This window comes from Orycteropus afer, unplaced genomic scaffold (assembly GCF_000298275.1).
Source record: "Orycteropus afer afer isolate SDZICR_OR568_19922 unplaced genomic scaffold, OryAfe1.0 scaffold00103, whole genome shotgun sequence".
In the NCBI taxonomy this organism is placed as follows: domain Eukaryota; kingdom Metazoa; phylum Chordata; class Mammalia; order Tubulidentata; family Orycteropodidae; genus Orycteropus; species Orycteropus afer.
In genome coordinates this window covers 5,710,587-5,732,723 of record NW_006921690.1, presented here as the reverse complement: position 1 = coordinate 5,732,723, position 22,137 = coordinate 5,710,587, and the positions used below count along the sequence as shown (strand labels likewise).

The 22,137-nt window shown below is 40.7% G+C and overlaps 1 protein-coding gene and 1 pseudogene across 1 annotated transcript in view; both read left to right on the top strand.

Annotated features, from left to right (window-relative positions):
* Positions 1–6,768: 6,768 nt before the first annotated feature.
* The window catches only part of TCP11L1 (t-complex 11 like 1), a 34,659-nt gene continuing 19,290 nt past the window's right edge, over positions 6,769–22,137 (top strand). The window contains exons 1-4 of the mRNA XM_007943277.2: positions 6,769–6,925; positions 13,499–13,631; positions 15,950–16,070; positions 17,031–17,251. Of these exons, the coding sequence (XP_007941468.1) occupies positions 6,769–6,925; positions 13,499–13,631; positions 15,950–16,070; positions 17,031–17,251 (632 nt within the window). The remainder of the gene's footprint in view (positions 6,926–13,498; positions 13,632–15,949; positions 16,071–17,030; positions 17,252–22,137) is intronic.
* LOC122150195 lies at positions 18,610–20,273 on the top strand (annotated as a pseudogene).

Sequence of the window (22,137 nt, the reverse complement as noted above, 5' to 3'; positions counted from 1 at the left end):
TGGTATTTTCACGCAAATTCTTCTGCTAGTTGGGGTTTAGTCCAAATCTGCATCCTTTCCTTCAAGGCTCAGGGGTCCAAGATTATCTTCTGTGTCTATATTTATTGGTTTCCCTTTTCTTTGTTGAAGAGGGTCTGTGCAATCCTTCTGCCTAGTCCGCCATCTTGCCCCGCCTCCTACCATTAATTTTTATGGGAAAAAATTTTCAACATTCCCCTGACCTGAAAAATAACCTACCCAAATGGCATCCCAAATGGCACATACAACCTAAAATATCACTAACATGTAGTGTTTACACACAGTTCAAAGCTACGGTGGCTTGATGTTGAGATAATGTAGTTCCCAGGGGAGGAGCCTGGCCATGCCACCCTGGCTGTTCCAGCTGCATGCTGCCCCTGTAGTGGCTTGCTGCAAACAAACGCTGAGTGCTAGTTTAACTTTTCGCCTTTTTTCGTAAAAGCGAACATCCTCTTTAGATTTCTTTCAGTTAGAGAAAAAAGTACTGATGTAGGTCTTTTGTAAAAACTGGCGTAAAGCAAACTTTCAAAAAGCAGGGGATACCTGTCTATCAAAAGATTACCAATAAACCATTCCAAATCAAAGCAGAATTGGTATTGTCACAGCGTCATCTGCACAAGTGAAAATTGATTATATTACTACTCCTTCAAGGAATTAGGGGACTGTTTTGGTTACCTAGTTGCTGTTCTGACAAGAAAAATATACCACGAATGGGATGGCTTGAAGAAACAGTTTATTCTCTTACAGTTTGGAGGCTTTAAGTCCGCGTTCAAAGTGCCAGGCTCTAGGGGTTGGGTGAAAGCCCCTCAACCCTGGGCTTTAGCTCTGCCTCCTCCTCCCGGCCCACTGGAGCTAGAGGCTTTTCTTCACTCAGACAGCTGCTGGCTGCTGAAATTGACAAGCCCAAGGTTGACAAGTAAAAAGGCACAGTCCCAATGTTACCAAACTACACAGCAGGCCATTAATTCAAGTCTATTTAAAGTCCCATGGTCAGCACAGGATGGCAGGCTGCTGAACAACAACATGGCTACACGTAGGGTTCAAGTGTGCCATAAGCTAGAGACCATTCCCAAAGCTGCTGCTTATATACGGGAGCAGACCACATCCCAAAGGCAGCTACTCAGCTGCTTGCGGTAGATCCCACCATGGAGATTTTGATTACCAGTCTCGGCATGGGGAATAACTACCACCAGCTGCCCAGCCACTCAACCAGGCCCAGCCAAGTTGACACACAACTTTAACTACCACAGGACTCTTGTACTCTCACTTGGTGGTGGTGGTAAATCTTGCTAGAAAAATGGTTCTAGACTGGGTGCACGTAGAATCACCTGGCAATCTTTGAAAAACCCTTGCCTGACATTACCCTAGGATCTCTGGTGGCTCACTGTCTAAGGCATTAGACTGCTAACCAGAAGGCTGGTGGTTCAAATGCACCAGCCACTCCTGGGAATAAAGGTTGGGGAATCTACTTTCGTAGTGATACCACCTCAGAAACCCAAGAAGGGGTCGCTGAGTCGGATTAGACTAGACGGCAGTGCATTGCGTTGTTGCGTTGACATTAACCTGAGTTTTGGTATAGTTATTTTAGAACTCCTACAGCCAGGGGATTCTAAGGTTGAACCACTTTATTCTACATTAGTCTCCACTCAAGTGAGAAGTGAATGTTTTCCATGTGCATTCCAGATCTCTTAAGAATTCTTTCTCTCCTAAAATGAGAACTTCTCATCTGAGAACTTTGAAGTAGTGTTTGAAAGAACTGTAATTCCACTCACTCCACCTTGTTTTGTTCTAGTCATTTAACAAGTTCTATAGGTGACAGGGCATCACTTATGCTAACTTTGAAAGCATTTTTATACATATGATTAATATACCTTCTTTTTTTTAAGACCAGGCACAGTAACAAACCATCTGTGTAGTTACAGTGCTATAGGCTGAGAAAAGCATGGTTTTCTTGAAGCAGCAAATCACCTAGGACCGAATAATAAACTATGAAGCTAGTGAGCTACAAAGTATGGTATTTAAATGATACCCAGGCTGGATGGCTCTGAATGCAGTTGCTTCTAAAGGCCTTTCTTTTTTCCTTTGAGTACAAAATTATTCTTCTTCACGTTACTCCCTCGCGGCAGGTCCTGCTCGTTGCGCTCGAGTGTCAGGAACCTGGCCGCGCCTCCCACCGTTCCGTACGGAAAAATGGCATCTCCTGAGAGGAACGGGCAGCTCCTGCGTCTGGGCCGCAGCCTGTCGTGTTCCTTCAGCAGGCACGGGGCCGCGACTCCCGCCTTTCCGTACAGTAAAATGGCGCCGCCCAGCGTGGAGCGAGCACCGCCTAGTTCGCAGCGGCCGCCTCCTTTCCGACGCTGAGAAGCGGCCGCTCAGGCCCACCAGAGCCAGGAGAGGCGGACTGCCGGCAGCGCGACGCGCGATGAAGACTCGGAGGGACGGAGGCTGAATCGCCCTTGCTGCCGCACTTCGCTAACCGCACCCGCCGAGGGGCCGGCCATCGCCGGAGTCACAGCTGGAGCTACAGGAGGAAGAACGCTGGCTCCGCGGCAGGTGAGAGGGGCAGGCGGTTCTGCAGCACCCTCGCGGAAAGGGCGAGGTCAGAAAAAAACAGGCGCGTGTTCGGCTTTTCCAGACTAATCCCGCCTGGGTGAAGTCGGGGTGGAGGAGAGGAAGAGGCAGGGACGACGGGCGGGTTGAAGCTTAGGACAGCCTTTGTCCCACCTCTCGAGGCCGTCCGTTAGGCGCGCCCGGCCCCTTTGCTTGCTTTGGGCCCTGCCACTCCCACATCAGCCCAAACAGTTGTTTACAACGGAATCCGAACTCTGGGATGAGTGACACCAAGTCCAAAGGAAGTGATTCCCGGCGTTGGTGGGCAGAACCCCTTTCCTTTGCTGAAAGGCCCTTTCTTCTGAGGAGGCCCTTGGGGTCCAGCTAAGGCCCGGCGTGCAACTCAGAAGACATCTACATGGCAAGTGTGAGGATCCTCCTACCCTCGGTTTCCTTTTTAGGCACAGTATGGGTTGGTGTTGAATGAGCACGCCCTGTAAGCAATTTGAAATGGTGCCACGCAGAATCCTATAGCCCTGTAGTTGTAGTTAACGTTTGTGCAAAGCCTGTTATGTACCAGTTTCTGTTATGCACCTCTTTCATTTGGTCTTTCCCATGTGGAGAAGGTAGGTAGCTGGTTTTACAGATGAGAAAATGAAAGTTACACAGCTAGTAGGGAGCCAGTAGTGGGAGCCAGATATGTCTGAGACCAATGCCCATCCTCCCAAATACACTGACATCATAGGGATGACACAGGAATTCATCTCTATCAACAAATAATGGGTATCTGTTTGGGGCATGCACTTATGGAACATTATGTAGGGAATATGGTTGATCCTGTCCCTTAAGAAGTTCTAAATCTAGGTGGAGAGTTAAAAAGGGAAAAGAAGAACAACAAACTAGCAAACTAGGGGTTTTATGATCTGGTCCCCAACCCAGCTTCCCAACTTCATCACATACCATTTACCCTCAGTTTACTCATTTCCTGTGCCTTTGAGCTCATGTTCTCTAGGGGATGCCCCTTTCTTTTCACCTCCTCAGACATTTTAAAATTGAGTGAAATCCTACTTCTGCCTTCAAGAACCAGCTCAGGTATCACCTTTTATGGGAAGCTTTTCCCAACTTCCTCCCAGGAAGAGTTAGTTTCTCCCTCAGCTGTATTCATTCAGTAATTTCATAATGCCACTAAGGCTTAAGTTACATTATATCTACTTGTAAATGTGCCTGCTTCCCCTTCTAAACACTGTCTTTTCATCTTTCTGTCCCTATTTAAATAACCATATTTTGCATTGAATTTAAGGCAGTGATAAATGTCAGATGTCTAGTAACCAGCCCTAGAGCAATTCACAGAAAAGAGCAAACACTGATGAGGATGGGGAAGTGTCTTGGGAGAAGTTGGAACATGAGCGGAATCTTGATGGGGTTAATTTACTAAGCTGTGAATCGGAGACCCGGAAATGTCTGCCTTTCCTCGCCTTGCACGGGAGGCATTACTTCATTCTTAGAATGTGGAGGGGGTAAAATTAGAAAAGTTTTTGTTTTTCCTTTTTCATAGAATATGCTAGTAATGTTATCTTCTGGATTTTGGAGCATTTCCAGAGGCTAATAGGATTTAGGACAGAGAGGAGATGAAGATGTGTGGAGGAGGTTGTTGGAAGGTATTGTTTTTAAAGAGGGACTAGAAAGGTGAAATACATTGAAGCATCTTTCATATTAATAACGTGGTCTGAAATTTAAGTTCTAATAATTTCATTCTATTTAATGAGTGAGATTTCAGATAATTATCTCAATGATTCTTCTCTGACTGATGGGCGGAAGAGAATCTGCCAAACCCCCTTAAAGCAGTTTACATTTCTTTTGATCTCTTGATTATTTTCCAGGTATGTAATAAAGCTGAATTAGTGTTTATGAAAATGTTTTGTAATCTTTGAGTGATAGTACAAATGCTAATTATTTTCAGTATTGTAAACTCAGGAACATTTCATCTTTCTTCCGCCTTAATTAGAAACACCCTGTTGTAGTTGTTAGTTGCTGTCAAGTAGGTTTCAACTCATAGCTCCACTTATACAACAGAATGAAACACTGCCCGGTCATAAACCATCTTTACAAACCTTACTATACTTGAGCCGATTGTTGGAGCCACTGTGCCAATCTGTCTTGTTGAGGGTCTTCCTCTTTTTCGCTGACCCTGTACTTCACCAAACATGACATCCTTCTCCAGGGACTGGTCCCTATTGATAACATGACCAAAGTGTGAGAGATGAAGTCTGGCCATTCTTGCTTCTAAGGAGTCCAGCCGCACTTCTTTGAAGACAGATTTGTTTTGTTATTAAGGCAGTCCTTGGTATTTTCAGTGTTCTTCGACAACACCACAATTCAAATGCATCATTTCTTCTGTGGTCTTCATTATTCATTGTCCAGCTTTCACATGCATATGAGGCTATTGAAAATACTGTGGTTTGGGTGAGGCACACCTTAGTCTTCAAAGAGACATATTTGCTCTTTAAAATGTTAAAGAGGTCTTTGGCAGCAGATTTGCCCAGTGCAATGCATCTTCTGATTTCTGGACTGGTGCTTCCATGGGGAACGATTGTGGATCCAAGTAAAATGAAATCCTTGACAACTTCAGTCTTTTCTCCATGTGATAGTGCTTATTGGTGTAGTTGTGAGGAAACACCTTGTTGTGGTAGATTGCCCAACTTTCCTTCCCAGAAGTGGCTAGTGGGTTTGAACTGCCAGCCTTCTGGTTAGCAGTCAAGTGCCTTAGGAACTATGCTACCAGAGCTCCTAGGAAACACCTTAGATATAAAGAAACCTAGGAGGAAAAAACTGAGAAATTTTTACAGTAAATAAGAGAGGCTACTATTCCAGGCCTTTATTAACTGGCCCATACCAAAGTGTCAAGTGTTATTACTATTCTAATCAGCAACTGGAGTCCCTGGGTGGTACATTTGATTAATATGCTCAGCTACTATGTGATAGGTTGGAGATTCAAGTCCACCCTGAGTCCACCTGGGAAGAAAGACCAGCAATCTACTTCAGAAAAAGCAGCTATTGAAAACCCCATGGAGCAAAATTCTGCTCCAACACACATGGGATAACCATGAACCAGAATTAACTGGAGGCCAGCTGCTATCATCAACTATTAAAAAAAAAAAAAAAAAAGAATTATCCAACCACAGACATTATGGTTGTTTGCAACTTCCTGTTTTACTCAGTGTATTTTCTTGCTGACTAGCATGGAAGTAATAAAAACATCTGGCCCATACATTGGTCTTAAATGCTTCATAAGATTCTATGCCTGTCTGTCATGCCCAGGTATCTTATCCACATGATAGGATGAGGAAACCAACTCCTCAGCATAGTACATTCACTTGAATGCCTGATGAAAGGCATTATTTCCAAGGAGTTTTCCCAGCAGCTCTCAGGAATGAGAGGAGCTCTGGTGATGCTGCGGTTGAAGCATTGGGCTGCTAACCAAAAGATTGGTGGTTCAAACCTACCAAGTGCTCCGTGGGAGATGAGAGTCTGCTTCCATAAAGCTTACAGCCTTGGAAACTCTGTTGGGTAGTTCTGCTCTGTCCTGTAGGGTTGCTCTGAGTCAGAATCATCTCGATGGCAGTAGATTTTTTGCATGAATGAATGTAAAACATTAAGATTAAATCATTCTCTTTGATTAAAATAGAAGCAGGCAGTTTACAGTGTCGTAACAGTTGAAGATCCTGGGTTCTTCTGACATCAGGACTCAGGAGTGGGACAAGAGCATTCAGACTTGCTTTCTCTATCTGAGGTACATGTCCGTAAATTTATAAATTCAAGTGTCATTTAGTACCTGTTTAATCACTGAAGTGCAGTATCATAGCTAGATAAGATCTTAGCAAGACCATTTATTTTATGTTGTTGTTGTTGTTTGCCGTCGAGTCAAACCCGACTCATAGTGACCCCTCCTTGGGTTTCCGAGGCAGTATCACTACGGAAGTAGGATTTGCCCAGCCTTCCTTCCGAGGAGTGGCTGGTGGTTTTGAACTGCCAGCCGTCTGGTTAGCAGGCGAGTGTCTTAGCCATTATGCTACCATGAAAAACTGAAACCCAAAGAGATTAAATGAGATACCCTCAGTCATACTGCTAGTTAGTGAAAGAGAACACTTCTGGTTCATTTCTTTTTTTCTTTCCTAGGAAGGTGAATAAACTTAATTGAGAATGTCTGAAAACCTTGACAAATCTAACACAAATGAAGCAGGAAAGTCACATGATTCCGAGCAAGGCCTTGAAGATGCCGTGGAAGGTTCTGAAGAAACTTTACAGAAAATACTAAAGCCGGGCTCTCCTAGCCCCCAGAGTATACAAAGACCTCACTGTAAGCAAATTTCACTTTGGTTAGAGGAAACATTATCACTATTTTCAAAAAATATTTGTACTAGGATTCCTTGTTCTTGTGGCCCTGAGCTAGGTTCTAATAATATGATAATATTGACAATAATTAGCATTTAAAATATCAACAGTTTGTCAGCTGACAGCCTAGTCACTTCTGGGTTTTAAGTTACATGAGGAGTTAAAATTCAGGATAATGTCCAGAATGTTCCTGTCCTTTTCCTTCAGTGACATTCTGGTTTTTCTGAAGTGTGCTGAGAAACTGAAGGGTGGAGTGCAAATTAAAGCTTTAATTAAAAGAGTGTTTGAAAAATCTGAGGCTGATTCCAGCCAGGACTATGCTTGTATAGGTGAAAAAAAAAATGGTTTTTGAATGTGAGTGTGTTCACCACACCTTAACTTCACTGCCTGAGGGCTTAGTTCCCAGAGGTTGAGGGGATTCAATTTGCTGAATGTGTTTGGTGATGTCATTTCAGAGCCCTGGCAGGGAGCAAGTCTAGTAGATGAAAGGATGGCAATTTCAACGCGTCTTCTCAGCAGTTGCACCAACTCATATCTTTTATTAAGGATACTTAAGCCTTTTGAAATGAGTCCAAAAATGAAAGTTTTAAGAGGGAGTGTCATAGTCTAAGAATGTTAGTCTTGATATTATCTCTTTAAAGTGTAGATGATCAGAAATCTACATATTTGGAAGAAGTACAGACATTTTTGGGTTTTGAGGTATATTTCTTCTAAAATGATTAAAGCCCTTCCCTGGTAATTTATTAACCAACATAGCATTCTTTTAGCAAACATTAGTGGACCCCATTTTATCATGCTTTATTATCACATAGATTTTGATAAATACACTGCTAGGTCAGATTGTATCTGTGGAAACATGCTGTTAATAATAACATAGTTTATACTGTACATGTTAGGCCTTGTCTCTAATATATGTACTTAGTTTCTACTTTCTCATCTTTAAAATGAAGAAAATTTGTTTGCCAGTCTCTCAAAGGGCATGGTTAACTTAATGGGGTTTCTGTTTTCTTTCACATGACATCGGTGCACAGATGCTGTAACAATTTAGTAATAGCTTTAGCTTTATATTGCATAGTAAAATAAACTGCACGGTAAAAATGTTTGTAATCTTACTGTTTTTTATGACTCTTAATACAACTCAATTTCTCCTCAAAAGTTGAGGTGAAGTTTGTGCCATATCCATTAGGTTGCGTTGCTGTGTTGTTAGTTGATGTTGAGTCAATTCCAACTCATGGCAACACCACGTATGATAGAATAGAAGTGATCCCTAGGACTTTGGCTGTAACAGAAGCAGATCACCAGGCCTTTTCTTCTGTGGTACCATTGGATGGGTTTAAACCACCAACCTTCAGGTTTTCCAGTTGAGCACAAACCATTTGTGCCACCTAGGGACCTTTGTGGGAGCTCTGGTAGCATAGTGGCTAAGACACTTGCCTGCTAACCAGATGGCTGGTGGTTCAAACCCACCAGCCACTCCTCGGAAGGAAGGTTGGGCAATCCTACTTCCGTAGTGATACTGCCTCGGAAACCCAAGGAGGGGTCGCTATGAGTCGGGGCCGACTCGACGGCACATAACAACAACAACAACAACAACAGGGACCTTTGTATCACTATGTTGCTGTTAGGTGCTCTCTTGTCGATTTCACCTCATAGTGACCCCACATGACAGAGTAGAACTTCCATAGGGTTTTCTAGGCTGTAATCTTTACTGGAGCAGATCACAAGTCTTTATCCGCAGAGCTGCTTCGTGAGTTCAAATCTCCTACATTTTGGTTAGCAGCCAAATGCGTAACCATAGTGCCACCGGGGCTTTTATTTGCATCACTATAGGTTTTCATTTATGAAATTTGTAAATTTGACGACTCGCAAAACAAAACACACCACCAACCCTCTAATTAGTATGCAATGAGTAAATCCTGTGTATGTAGATCTATAGCATACCCTAAGAGCTCTGGTAGCATAGTGTCTAAGGCACTTGACTGCTAACCAGAAGGCTGGCAGTTCAAACCCACCAGCCACTCCTCAGAAGGAAGGTTGGACAATCTACTTCTGTAGTGATACTGCCTCGGAAACCCAAGGAGGGGTCACTATGAGTGGGATCCGACTCAACAGCACATAACAACAACAACAACATAGCATACCCTGGTCTTAGAATTGTGGTTTCTGTTTGATCAGTTACCCTCCATTAAAAAGTCTGATATTAGGTAATCTGCAACTTGAACTGCTCCTAAAAACTTTCTTCTTTCTGATTATCTGATGTTCTTACCACTTAGTACAAGTATGTGCCCCAAACACTGGCTTGCCAGGAATGTAGCGGATCTCATCAGAAGGAAGCCTGGTGGTGCAGTGGTTAAGCACCAGGCTGGAAGATTGGCAGTGTGAACTCACCAGCTGCTCTGTGGGGGAAACGTGTGGCAATCTGCTTCCATACAGCCTTCGAAGCCTTATGGAGCAGTTCTACTTTGTCCTGGAGGGTCACTATGAGTCAGAATCGACCCAATGGCATTGAGTTTGGTTTTTGGGTTATCTTTTATAGAACATTCTTCAGTCTCATTATCTTATTTTTGCATATGGAGAAATAGTGGCTTTGGGAGATTTAAGTGACTTGGCCAAGGTTGTGCTTAGCAGAGTCTGCCATGGAGTTGATTCTGACTCATAACGACCCCCATGGGGTTTCTGAGGCAGTAAATCTTTATGGAAGTAGATTGCCCCATCTTCCTTTCTTGGGGTGGGTGGTGGGTTTGAACCACCAGCCTTCTGGTTAGCAGTCAAATGCTTTAGGACTATGCCATCAGAGCTCCTTTAACAGAGTCTAGAAGAAGCCAAATTTCTTCCTGATCTGCTGTGTCTACTGTTTCCTGACTACGCCACATACAGGCAGTGTCTGTTATCACCAAAATGCCTAACATTTAAAAAAAAAAAAAAAAAATTATTGAGAACTGAGTATATTTATATTATTTTTATTTTCATAAATCTAAGATGATAAGAAATCATATTGTTTTTACAAAACCAAATTTAAAACAAAATTTTGAAGCCCTGGTGACAATCTCTCATTTTTTTAAAAAAGAGATAAGAACTTGATGGAGTTTAATATCTCCCAGTGCTTGATATACCTACAGTGGAAATGGTAACAGAATATACTAGTTTGAAGAAATTTAGTGATCAGTACATGTATATACTAGACCTCTATTGAATATTTTGTTGTTATTGTTAAGTGGTGCTGAGTCAGGTCCAAGTCATAGCCACCCTGTACACAGCAGAACAAAACAGTGTCTGGTCCTGCACTGTCTTCACAATCACTGCTGTGTCTGAGCTCGTTACTGCAGCCACTGTGTCAATCCATCTCGGTGGTGGTCGTCCTCTTTTTTGCTGGCTCTCTCTGCTTTACCAGGCATAAGGGACCCAAGTCTTTAGGGACTGTTCCCTCCTGATAACATGAGTGAAGTATGTGAGACAAAGTGTTGCATCCTCACTTCCAAGGAGTGTTAATCAACTTTATACATATAATTCATATGTAACAAAATTCACCAGTTTTAAGTATACAACTTGGTGAGTTTTAACAAATACTTTTACAGTTGTGTAACTACCACCACAGTCATGAACTGGAACATTTCCATCACCCCCGAAATTCCCATGTGCCACTTGGCAGTCAATCTTTTCCCCCATCTCAAGCCTTTAGCAGCTACTGATCTGCTTTCTGTCGCTACAGTTTTGCCTTTTGAATAATTTCATATAGATGGATTTATACTGTATATGGTCTTTGTGTCTAGCTTTCACATGGGATGATGCTTTTGAAATTCATCCACGAGTTTACATTTACTAGTCACTGGCCATTTGTATATCTTCTTTGGAGAAATGACTGTTTGAATCATTCCCCGTTTTTTATATTGGGTAACTTGTCTTCTGTTATTGGTTTGTGAGAGTTCCTTATATTCTGGATACCAGCCCTTCATCAGATACATGTTTTGCAAATACTTTCATCTGTGGCTTTCCTTTGCATTTTCTTACTAGGCTTTAAACTTTTTAAGAAATCTTTGCCTAACTAAAGTTACAAAGATTTTCATCTGTGTTTCTTCTGAAAGGTACAGTTTTAGCTTTTACACTTATGTTTACAATCCATTTTGAATTAATTTTTGTTTATCATGTGAGGTGAAAGTTAAAGGTCAGTCTGGGTAGATTTTTAGATTCTCTGTGTCAGATGATGTGTCCTCATGCCAAAAACACATTGTTTTACTGTAGCATTACTTAAAGTCTTGCAACTGTGTTCTTTTTCAAAATTGTTTTGGCTCTTCTAGTTTCTTTGCATTTCCATATGAATTTTAGAATCAGTTTGTCAATTTTAACAAAAAAAAACCTGATAGGATTTTGATTGGGATTGCATTTAATCTATAGATCAACATGGAAAATTGACATCTTAACATTGTTGAAATTGAAAAAAATATATTTGGGCTTTGATTTTGGATATTATCTTTTGCCATTATTTGTGAAACAAGTTTTATTTATTTTGTGTTCTTATTAATATTCTCTAAAAATTTTGTGAAGAGGAATTTTTATGTTTTCCCAACGTCCTCTTAAGTGACCAAATAAAGACTTACCAGAGTATGACCAACTCTTAGATTTGGTTCTTTTTTTTTTTCCTTTTTGGTGAGCAAAAAAGCCAAAGAACAAACTCACTACTATCAAATTGATTGAGACTTATAGCGACCCCTTCTTGGGTTTCCGAGGCAATATCTCTACAGAAGTAGATTGCTCAATCTTCCAAGGAGTGGCTGGTGGGTTTGAACCTCCAGCCTTCTGGTTAGCAGTCAAATGCCTTAGGCACTGTGCTACCAGAACTCCCTTCTGAACAAAAGGAAAGGATAAAAGAAGGAAAATAACTTTTCACTGATACAAGAAGATCCACTTATCTTTATAACTATTAAAGCCCTGTGCAAACCAGAGTGACATTACTTATCTCATTTTATACCTAGATCTTATCATCATCACTTAAAATTAGTGCAGTCATCTAATTGACTTGTACTTCTCGAAACATGGTTTCTGGGACCAACAGCGTCAACATCAGCTGGAGACTTGGCAGAAATGCAAATTCGTGGCCCTGCCCCAGACCAGCTTAATCAGAAACCCTGAAAATGGCACCCAGCAATCTGTTTTATGAAGCCCTCCCTGATTTTGATGCAGGCTAAAGTTTGGTGTTTTCAGTTACCTCTTATGCATGTGAGAGCTGGATAATGAATAAAGAAGACTGCAGAAGAATTGATGCATTTGAGTTGTGGTGTTGGCGAAGAGTATTGAATGTACCATGGGCTGCTAGAAGAACAAAGAAACCTTTCTTAGAGGAAGTATAGCCACAATGTTCTTTAGAAACGAGGATGGCCAGACGTTGTCTCTCGTGCTTTGGTCATGTTGCCAGAAGGGACCAGTCCCTGCAGAAGGATGTGATGCTTGGTAAAGTAGAGGGTCAGTGAAAAAGGGGAAGACCCTGAACAAGATGGATTGACACAGTGGCTCCAGTGATGGGCTCAAGCATGGCAATGATTGTGAGGAGGTGTAGGATGGGGCAGTGTTTTGTTCTATTGTACTTAGACTCACTATGAATTGGAACTTACTTGACACCACCGAACAACAACAAGTCATAGAACAGTGTTAGTGATGGTACAAAATATAAATGCTGATGGGGACAAAAGAAAAAATATTCAATCTTTTGTCTCCTTTTTTTAATTTTAGGGTAGACTGGAGGCAAAGGAATTAGCATATAAACTCACCTTATTGGGAAATTGATAATCTGCAATTAAAAAAAAAATTCAAGCCCTAATTTCCTGTATTTATTTTCCATTGACTCATCTCATTAATGTTTCATTAAACCAAAAAACCATAAACTCACTGCTGTCGATTCAGATCTGACTCATAGTGACCCCTCCTTGGGTTTTTGAGGGGGTATCATTACAGAAGTAGATTGCTCAACCTTCCTTCTGAGGAGTGGCTGGTGGGTTTGAACCACCAGCCTTCTGGTTAGCAGTCAAATGCCTTAGGCACTGTGCTGCCAGAACTCCCCACTACTCATAAAACATAACTTAGTAATTGGTCATGTTATCAGAAGGGAGTAGTCCCCGGAGAAGGAAATTATGCTTGATCAAGTAGAGGGTCAGCGAGAAAGAGGAAGACCCTCAACAAGATGGGTTGACACAATGGCTGCAGTGATAGGCTCAAGCATAGTAAATATTGTGAGGATGGCACAGGACCAGGCAGTGTCTTGTTCTGTTGTACGTAGGATTGCTATAAGTCAAAGCCAACTTGACGGCACCTAACGATAGTCTTAGTAAAAACCAGATGTTTTGAGTATTGTAAATAAACTTCTGCTTTTAAGATTCTACATTAAAAGAAAACATGAGTATGAAATAGGTAAATGCTATTTGAAATTGCCAGAACATTTTAATAAACAGAGATTCAACTGAAATTATTGGCTGGTACCAGAATCAGTCTATTTTGATAGAAATTCTAATATAGAGAAGCAAATATCTTACGCTGGGTTTTGTTACAGCTAGTCCTCCTCGATTTGTGACGGTAGAAGAACTCCTGGAGACAGCAAAAGGAGTCACGAACATGGCTCTAGCTCATGAAATCGTGGTAAATGGAGACTTCCGGATTAAACCCATTGAATTACCAGAAGACAGGTAAAGTGGTTAACGGAGTTGTCTTATTTAATAGAAGAACGCTGCTATTTCCCATTCTGGAGATCCTTCAGTTAGTGCCAATATATTCAAATATATTTTTCCTTTTGAACATTATTTCTAAAACTATTCCTATATGGTACTAGGAATTACTAGATTGTGAAGGTAGATTTCGGGCCACCACTTGGAAGGGAGACTGGGCAATCTACTTCCGTAGAGATACTGCCTCAGAAACCCAAGGAGAGGTCGCTATGAGTCAGATCTGACTCGATGGCAGTGAGTTTGGTTTTTGGTTTTGCTCCTCAGAGTACAGATAAAAAGTCTAGAAATCTCCTATGGAAAATTCTAAAACTTCTTCTTGCCTCATTTTGTGTTTTCTTGCATCATTTCATACATTTTCTTTGTAACTGTCACATTTTACTGTAGTTGTTGGTTTAAGTGCCATCTTCACCAGAATGTAAACTCCATGAAGGCAAAGAGTGCATTATGCTTTTGATCCCTAGTGTCTGGTACACATTTCATTGTATCTAAAAGTCTTATTGATTATAATGGGCCATCTTTTTAAAATGTATTATCACAAAGAAAAAAAAACACTGCCCCTTATAATTGTGACAGTGCCATCAATTTTTTTTTTTTAATTTTTATTGTGATTTGAGTAAAAGTTACAGAGCAAATTCATTTTCCATGCAGCAGTTCATATACATTTTGTCTCATGACATTGCCTGCAGTTTCCCACAATTCTTCCCACTTCCTCCCTATAGTTACCTCTTCCCTGTGTCCTTCCCTCTGTGCACTCCTGCCCCCTGAGCCATCTCCCTGTGCATACATAGCCCTTCTATTCTCCCATGATTGATCTCTCCAAGGAGTGTATCTACCTGATGTAAATATTCAGCCCATATAAAAATGGCATTAATTTGAAGATGTACATTTGAGAGATATTAAAATGTATGTGTGTGGGCAGTTTATTTTAGAAACAGTGAAAAACGGTGTAGATACCCTTTCAGCAGTTTACTGGTGGCAAGACTCTGAATTGGTACATCTGTGATTTGCCTGTCCTTTTCCTCATGTTTGCAGAATGGCTGCTGTGTCTTTGAACATCCCATCATACACCAGCGTTCCAGGCAAGAGAGAGAAGGGAGGATGGACAGAGCTTTCCTTTTATTAGGGAGGAATATCTTTCCCAGAAGTTACCTAACAGACGTCTGATTTTTTTTTTTTAGAACTTGGTCACTTGCTATCCCAGCTATAAAGATTCAAGTCTGGGAAAGCTTGAGTCTGGCAAAGGGGAACAGAACTACTGTGATGGGCTTAGCTTAATCATGATTTGTTCTCAGAAGCAGGGCATATCACTACCCTGAAAAGCACTGGGGTTCTGTGAGCAAAGAGAAAGGTGGAGTGGCTGCTGGGTTTGCAAACTATAGTAGCTCCCTGAATGGGCTTCAGAATATGACTACAGCCATTTCTTATATGTCCTGTAAGCTTAGTACTTGCTTTTGAGCATTAACAATAAAGATTTACTTGTCTGTTGTCATTACAAAAAGATTGGTTTTAATGGGATGTTGTATATAAGTTATAGTTTGGTACCTGATTAAGCAGTCATCCCAAATATCACACCGAATAGGATATTTTTAAGAAATAAAGTGCTTTAACCTATATATATGCTACGTTGTTACTTCAAACACTTAGGAAACTTGCTGGTATCAGGGGACTGAAAAACCATTCTGAATTTCTAGTGTTCTTTTTATCATGACACAGTTATATACTGCTATTGGGACTAATGGCTTCTCTCAAATTAGTTGAAAGTTATTTTTTTTTCCCCAAGGAGGTAACTCTTGAGGGGAAAAAGAAAAGAAAAAACAAAACTAAAGATAAAGTATACCATTAATTTAAGTATGCATGAGAAATCTTCTTGATGCAAATTATTTTAAAAGTATCTCTTATAGGGACGGATAGATGGGTGAACAAGCTAAACAATTATGTATGTCTAAATGGAGAGTGTATCCAAGATCATATACAGGGTTGGCAGACAATGGGCCTCTCGAAGAGTATGAAGGGATGGACACTGGGAAGAGGTAACTATGGGGAGGAAGTGGGAGGGGAGCTGCTGCATTGTAAATTTTGGTCAATGACATGAGACAAAGTATATGTGAACTGCTGTATGAAAAGTGAATTTATTCTGTAAATCTTCACCCAAATCCTAATATAAAAAAAAAAAAGTATCTCACCCTTAAACCTATGGAATTTGTGCTTTTGAAAGTGATTTGAGGTTCAAATACTTTATCTGTTGCCCTTTTTTTTTTTTTCCTTTCACATGCCTGCAGTTTGGAGAAGAGAGTAAAGGAAATTGTACATAAAGCTTTTTGGGATTGTTTAACTGCACAGCTGAGTGAAGACCCCCCAACATATGACCATGCCATCAAACTGGTAGGAGAGATCAAAGAGGTGAGGTGCAGAGCAGTTCTTTATTAGAGCAAATGATGGTGCTTTTCCAGGTGTTCAGTGGATTCATTTACCCTCTCTGGGTTACTGTGCCCAACAACTTTAAAGGAATTGGAGAATTAAGAAGTTCAGTTACTTGTGGAAATGTGGATTTAGGAATATTTTTGGTTTAGCGCCTTTTGGACGTTGCTGTTTTCTGGTAGCATAGTGCCTAAGGCACTTGACTGCTAACCAGAAGGCTGGCAGTTCAAACTCACCAGCCACTGCTTGGAAGGAAGATGGGGCAATCTACTTCTGTAGGATACTACCTGGGAAACCCAAGGAGGGGTCGCTATGAGTTGGATTCGACTCGACAGCATGTAACAACAACAACATTTTCATTTCTTTTTCTCATTTTAAGCTAGCCATGATAACCTAAAGGCATTACCCTTATAAATGGGTAAATGAATAAAAATTATGTTTTTCAGAACAGAATTATTTAAATAAAATAAAAGGAATCTTACAAAATCTAGGTGATTTATAAATTATTTAATAGCATGTGTCAGGTATGGACACATTCAATTCATAATGGATAAAAAGTAGTATAGTCTGAGAGACAAATGAAACATTTGATGGAAGAATGGACTCTTTTCAGTGGTTTTAGCACTACTATTAAAGAAGATGTGCCTTTATGGAAATGTCATCTGTGGTTGGCTTACATTCATAAATGTGTTTTGCATTTCTCGCCTTGAACAATTTATTCTTCCAGTTGATTGCTACCTAGAGCTTAAATGGAAGGAAACTTAAATGGTTTGTAAACATCTGTTTTTCTGTAGACTTATGGAGGGAATATGGGATTAAAATAAGTGCGAAATTGCAGTAACAATTATTAACCCCTTATCTGGATAGTTGTAAAGTCCTTTATATGTAATACAAAATGATGTCTAAGAAACTTTGATTAAATTTAGTTATGCTCTCTTATAGACGCTCTTATCTTTCTTGCTGCCTGGTCACACTAGACTGAGAAACCAGGTAACAGAAGTCTTAGATCTGGACCTGATCAAGCAGGAAGCAGAGAATGGGGCCCTAGACATTTCTAAGCTGGCAGAATTCATTATTGGCATGATGGGGACACTGTGTGCACCTGCTCGAGATGAGGAAGTTACGAAACTGAAGAACATTAAGGAAATAGTGCCTCTTTTCAGGTATGGAATTGTGTTTATTGAGTCAATTTTGACTTTCTACCAACCCTTTAGAACAGAGTAGAAGCGTCCCATAGAGTTTCCAAGGCTCCATCTTTCTCCCGCAGAGCAGCTAGTGGGTTCGAACCTCTTGGCTGTTGGTTAGCAGCTGTGTGCTTTAACCACTGTGCTGCTAGGGCTCCTTTAATCATATCCAGTATAACTGAAATGCAGAGCCTGTTTTCAAATTTGAACTTCCTCCTGTCTAGGTACTCTTAACATTGAGAAAAACAAATTAGAAAAAGCCAGACATTTTGTAAAATACAGAAAAGTAGGAAAAAAAACTGACATATAATTTTAATACCTAAAAGCAATCACTGTTAGCATTTTGCTCTATATTTTTCATCTCCCAACTTTTTACTTTGAAAAATTCCAAATCTACAGAAAACTTTCTAAATAGTACAACTAATACATATATCCTTCACTTAGATTTACTACTGGTTTTTAACATTTTGTCATATTTGCTTTTTCTTTTTACGTATATCTGAGTATGTGTGCATGTGTATATGTGCACTGTGTGCTTTTATGTGTGCATGTGTGCATGTGTATGTATGAGTATGTGTACATTGTGTCCTTCCAAAAGATTTGTTGATAATCTAACATCTCTGGTACCTGGAAATGTGCACTTTTTGGAAATAGGGTCTTTGAGGATGTTATCAGTTAAGTTAACATGAGGTCATACTTGAGTAGGATGATTCCTAATCCAATATGAGTGGTATCTTTGCAAAAGAGGAGGACACACAGAGATAGAAAGACACAGAAGGAAGGAGGCCATGTGAATTACGCTGCAGCTGTAAGCCAAGGAATGCCTGGCTTGATGGCTGCCTTAGAGCAATCAGTCATGGGAAACCAGAAGGATAGTGTTCACAGTGGGAGATAGGTGGTGGGGGGGGGTAGACAGGAATGCATAGGAAAGAAGGACACAGGAAAGAAATAACTACAAGGAAGGAAGAGAACCGTTACATTGTGGGGAATTTTAGTCAGTGTCATGAAACAAAATATGTATCAACTGCTGTGTGGAAAATGAATTTGGTTTCTAAATTTTCACCCAAATAACAATAAAAATTAGAAAAAAATAAACCTGTAGAAATGCAAATGAGAAGGAAGATGTAGGAGGGAGGATATGTAGACCACACACACACACACACACACACACACACGATATGACCTGACCCAAACAGCCTGCTTGCTTGACATTTCAAATTACAAAAAGGTAGCCTGGTGAAGAGGATTGTCTACGGGTTTGGGACTCAGAAGACCTGGTTTAAAATCCCAGCTGGTCCTCTTATACCACAGGACTGTGTCCAGGAGAGTGAGGTCCTCCTGCCTTCATGAATTACACACTTGAGCCCGATGTGACAGCAATAACTGACTATTTTCACCCAAATAACAATAAATCCTGATTAGTAGTTGAGTGCTTAACTGTTTGTGCCATATAAGTACTCATTAGGCAACATATTGCATTGGGAAAATCTGCTGCAAAGACCTCTTTAAAGTGCTGAAGAGCAGAGATGTCTCTTTGAAGACTAAGGTACGCCTAACCCAACCCATGGTATTTTCAGTCAACTCATATGCATGTGAAAGCTGGACAGTGAATAAGGAAGACTGAAGAATTGATGCTTTTGAGTTGTAGTGTTGTTGAAGAATACTGAAGGTACCATGGACTTCCAGAAGAACTAACAGATCTGTCCTGGAAGAAGTGCAGCCAGAATGCTCCTTGGAAGCAGGAATAGCCAGACTTCGTCTCAGCTACTTTGGTCATATTGTCAGATGGGACCATTCCCTGGAGAATATCATGTTTGGTAAAGTGGAGGGTCAGAAAAAGGGGAAGACCCTCAACAAGATGTGTTGGCACAGTGGCTGCAGTGGTGGGCTCAGTTACAGTAAGGACTGTGAGACTGGTGCAGGACCGGACAGTGTTTCATTCTGTTGTACGTAGGGTTGCTATGAGTTGGAGCCAAATCAGCAACACCTAACAATAACAACAACAGTATCCTGATGTCTTCTCAAGCCCCTGTGATGGGGAGCTTATCCAGAGAGGTAGCAACTTTCTTATGGCCATCTTTTACTACCTCTTGTTTGTATTCAGTGGTCTGGGAAACAGTCAGATCATCTTGGTCCTTATCACCTTCAAGAGACTGAGGAGCATCACAGATAAGTACCTCTTGAACCTGGCCCTGTCTGACCTGCATTTTGTCTTCTCCTTCCCCCTTCTGATCCACTGTCACCTGGACCAGTGGGTATTTGGGACTGTAATGTACTGGGTGATCTCTGGACATTATTACATCGGCTTCTTCAGCAGCGTTTCTTCATCACCTTCCTGAGTGTGGACAGATAACCTGGCTATTGGCCATGCTGTATATGCTATGAAGGTGAGGACAGCCGGTGTGGGAACACTTCTGAGCTTGGTAATATGGCTGACTGTTGTCATCGCCACCAGCCCATTGTTCGTGTTTTACCAAGTAGCCTCTGAAAGTAGCGTTCTGCGGTGTTATTTGTCTTAAAATCAGTGGACATTAACATGGAAGATCTTCACTGAATTTGAAATTAATATCTTAGGTCTGTTGATCCCATTCAGTATCTTTAGTTTCTGCTACATCAGCATCGTGCAACAACAGAGGAGATTCCAAAACCATAACAAGACCAAGGCCATCAGGTTGGTTGTCATTGTATCCCATTCAATGTGGTCATCTTCCTCAATTCTCTGCACAACATGCACATCTTGGATGAATGTGTCATGAACCAGCTGCTGATTTATGGCACCATGTCACAGAAACCATTTCCTTTTCTTAGTGCTGTGTGAACCCTATTATCTATGCTTTCATGAGTGAGAAGTTTAAGAAATACTTGTCAGAAGTTATTTCAGAAAAGCTGCAGCCACATCTTTCTCTGTATAGGGAAACAAGTCTCCATAGAGGGCTGGGAAAGGTCATCAGACTTTTGTCAGCAGTCTTTCCACTCCTCCAGCGTAGACTGCGGTTTGTGAGGAGGGTGCGTCGAAGCAAGATCCTGAGTTCATCACTACGCTTCTTTTAAGAGACAAATATTACTTATCTTGGATTCTGAGGCTACATGAAGGAACACTCTCAGAACTTTGGTTTAAGACGAAAGACATTTTTTGGCAACCATGTGGTATTTAATGAATCCTACTATTGCAGATTTAAAAAAAGAAAAAAAAAAAAAGGCATTCTCCTGCATAATCAAAATACAACCAAGACACTCAAGAAATACTCACATGTAGTCCTACTGACTCACAGAGTCCATGGTAATGTCTTTTAGTCTTTCGAGTACTTATTTTTAAATATATATAATTATCTTGTTGTTGTTATATGCCATCAAGTCACACCCGACTCATACCGACCCCTCCTTGGGTTTCTGAGGCGGTATCACTATGGAAGTAGATTGCCCCATCTTCCTTCCGAGGAGTGGCTGGTGGGTTTGAACCGCCAGCCTTCTGGGTAGCAGTCAAGTGCCTTAGGCATTACACTACCAGAGCTATTCCGAGGCTGTATCACTATGGAAGTAGATTGCCCAGCCTTCTTTCTGAGGAGTGGCTGGTGGGTTTGAACTGCCAGCCTTCTGGTTAGGCACTATGCTACCAGAGCTCCTATATATAGTTATGGTCAAATTTATATAAAATTTTTGTGCTAATACAGGCAAAAGATTAACATGATGCTGCCTGAGAATTTGACTTTGGGTAAGAGCTTAGCTTTGCTTTCCTATGAACACATAAAGACTTTTTTTAAATAAAAAATGCTACCAGGCAACATTATTTAAAAAAAAAAAAAAAAACTTGGCTATTGAGTCTATTCCGACTCATAGCAACCCTATAGGACTATAGAACTGCTCATAGGGTTTCCAAGGCTATAAATCTTTACAGAAATAGACTGCTACATCCTTCTCCCGTGAGGTGGCTGGTGAGGTCAAACTGCCAGCCTTTCAGTTAGCAGCTGAGCACTTTACCACTCTGCCACCAGAGCACCATTAGGCAACATTGCTTATGGAGAAAATGACCCCTGATTAGTAAATTACATCTGGACTCAAAGAAAAAATAATAAGCTACAAGTACTTGATGGGGATACCATACTTTGGACTTCTCTGAGTGGGGTGATTCATAACTAGGGACCTTGGAAGCTTTGCTGTGGACTTGTTAAAACAAAAAAATATTGTCTCCTGTGGGAACCTCCTAATGTGGATCTGGTAGCACAGTGGTTAAGTGCTCAGCTGCTGACCAAAAGGTCAGTGGTTTGAACCCACCAGGCATTCTTCAGGAGTAAGATGTGGCAGTCTGCATTTGTAAAGATTATAGCCTAGGAAACCCTAGGGGGCAATTCTATTTTGTTCTGTAGGATTACTGTGAATCAGAATTGACTTGATGGCAGTGGGTATGGGTGAACAAAATGTACATAACATTTCACTTTCCTGTTTCCTCATATTCCTTTGTGTGTTTGTGTATTAAGTTGTATACAGTTGTATCACCTGTGTGTATGTATATGTATCTACCACAACAATCAAGGTACTAGACAGTTCCAGTACCGTAGGACTCTCACATTGCTCTTTTATAACCAATTTATATTATTTTTTAAAACTCCTCATAAGCATTTTTAATGGCTGTGAAATACTCATTTGCATAAATTTACTTATTTCTCCTTAAGATGGACAATTAGATTATTTATAATTATTTACTCTTACAATGAACATGTTTGTGCACAAAACGTTATTTCTTTAAGATAGGTTCTTTTTTTTTTTTTTTAATTTTATTTTGACTTGGGTGAAGATTTACAGAGTAAATTCACTTTTCATACAGCAGTTCACATATACTTTGTTTCATGTCATTGACCAAAATTTAC